Source organism: Cebus imitator, unplaced genomic scaffold (genome assembly GCF_001604975.1).
Source record: "Cebus imitator isolate Cc_AM_T3 unplaced genomic scaffold, Cebus_imitator-1.0 Scaffold225, whole genome shotgun sequence".
In the NCBI taxonomy this organism is placed as follows: Eukaryota; Metazoa; Chordata; class Mammalia; order Primates; family Cebidae; genus Cebus; species Cebus imitator.
In genome coordinates, this window is record NW_016107540.1 from 3,372,674 (window position 1) to 3,374,372 (window position 1,699).

A 1,699-nucleotide genomic window follows, 5' to 3' on the forward strand; every position below is an offset into this window, starting at 1 on the left:
TGGTGGTAACTGTGGTGGTGGTGGCAGTGGTGGCAGTGGTGGTGGTGGTAACTGTGGTGGTGGTGGCAGTGGTGGCAGTGGTGATGGTGGTAACTGTGGTGGTGGTGGCAGTGGTGGCAGTGGTGGTGGTGGTAACTGTGGTGGTGGTGGCAGTGGTGGTGGTGGTGATGGTGGTAACTGTGGTGGTGGTGGCAGTGGTGACAGTGGTGATGGTGGTGGTTGGTGTCAAGACATATACGTATCCTTGGATGTTCACTTTGATAACACTGAAAAATGGCACATGCTGCCCAAGTCATAGCACAGCTAAGTTTAGAATGTGCTGAATTCGATGAAATGCTAGTGACAAATCAGTGTTCTTTTCACTCGGCTTGACGTGAATCCATCCCTCTTCTTAAAAACATGGTTTGATTTTTGCCTTTAGAGGCAGGGGATTTTTCCTTCAGAATTCCACAAGTCAATTTTCTGCAGTCAGGTTGCAGGGCTGAACTCACAGTGGAAGTCTGAGCCTCGCATCACACGGAATAGGAACTTGTGAGTTGGCATTTGTTCATTCACGCCACATATTACACAGCACTCAGGAAGCTCTGTGCACCGGGGATGGGGTGGTCAGTCTGCCGTCACTGTTGCCATGAAACGCCCTGACTCCAGTGTCAGGAGACAAACCTGCCGAACACTCTAGCAGGCCAGGGGACCAGAGGGAGGGATGGGCAACAGATGGGTCTGCGAAAATGGCAGGGACCTGCAGGTATGTCTGTGGACTCTCTGGTGACTTCCTGCTGTCACTGAAAGCCCCTAAGCGTATATTTGTTTCAGAAAGATGTATTATTTGGGACAATAAGTAGCATGGGTGTCAGTGTAAAGTGTCAGTAGGTTTCAGGAGTCCTGTGGCAAGCGTGGCTGTGCACAGAGTCTCTACCACTGGAAGAGCTGCACCCGGGGCTTCTTGACAGATACCAAATAACTGCGAATCTCTCTTCCCTGCAGGTGCCCTTGCTCGTGTGAATGAAGAGGCCAGAGAATTGCAGAAACCCACCTGTAAGACGCCCACAGGCATCACTCAAGGAGTCTACATAGCCAGGAACATCGAGTTTTGGTGTGACTTTCTTGTCTACAGGCCAAAATGTGCGCAGTTGATTTTGGAAGGAATCAAAAGGAAAGGAGGAGACGCTGCGTTGCTGCGCAGCTCGTGTGCCAAGGAAATGTGTTTTGCCTCTGAATATCTTAAGTTGCCAATAAACGATTCTTGTTGGCAGGTTGATGGGAATATAAATGCTGGAACCCGGCACTCACACTTAATTATATTTATGAGCGAAGTGAAAAGAATCATGCCTTAGACTGATTTTGGACTTCTGAGACTTTTACCACATACAGATGGATGAAACCACTTACTGATTTAAGATCTTTTGAATTCTAGAAAAATATGTATAAATCCATTGGAACAACCTGAACGTGATATGCTCCATGACGCTGAGAGTTTTGCTAGCAAGAAAGAAAAAAAAAGAAAGAAAAAAAAAAAAAAACCAACATTGGGAGGCTTTTCAAAGGTGACTTTGTTAGGTAATCAAACCACTGGATTCTTCTTCCTCAAATATTTGGAGCTACCACTTCATGGAGGTTCACAGTCATGATCTAACCAACTAAGCTTTTAAAAATCAACTATTACCACCCAGAAAACAGTCCTGTGTGATCCTGTGGCCAG

General features: G+C 46.7%; 1 protein-coding gene across 6 annotated transcripts in view; it reads left to right on the forward strand.

Annotated features, from left to right (window-relative positions):
- COBL (cordon-bleu WH2 repeat protein) overlaps positions 1–1,483 on the forward strand; it is a 287,518-nt gene extending 286,035 nt beyond the window's left edge. For all 6 annotated transcript variants that reach the window (XM_017496912.2, XM_037727273.1, XM_037727270.1 and 3 more), the window contains one exon: positions 985–1,483. In XM_017496912.2, the coding sequence (XP_017352401.1) occupies positions 985–1,002 (18 nt within the window). In that variant the 3' untranslated portion in view covers positions 1,003–1,483. The remainder of the gene's footprint in view (positions 1–984) is intronic.
- The last annotated feature ends 216 nt before the right edge of the window (positions 1,484–1,699 follow it).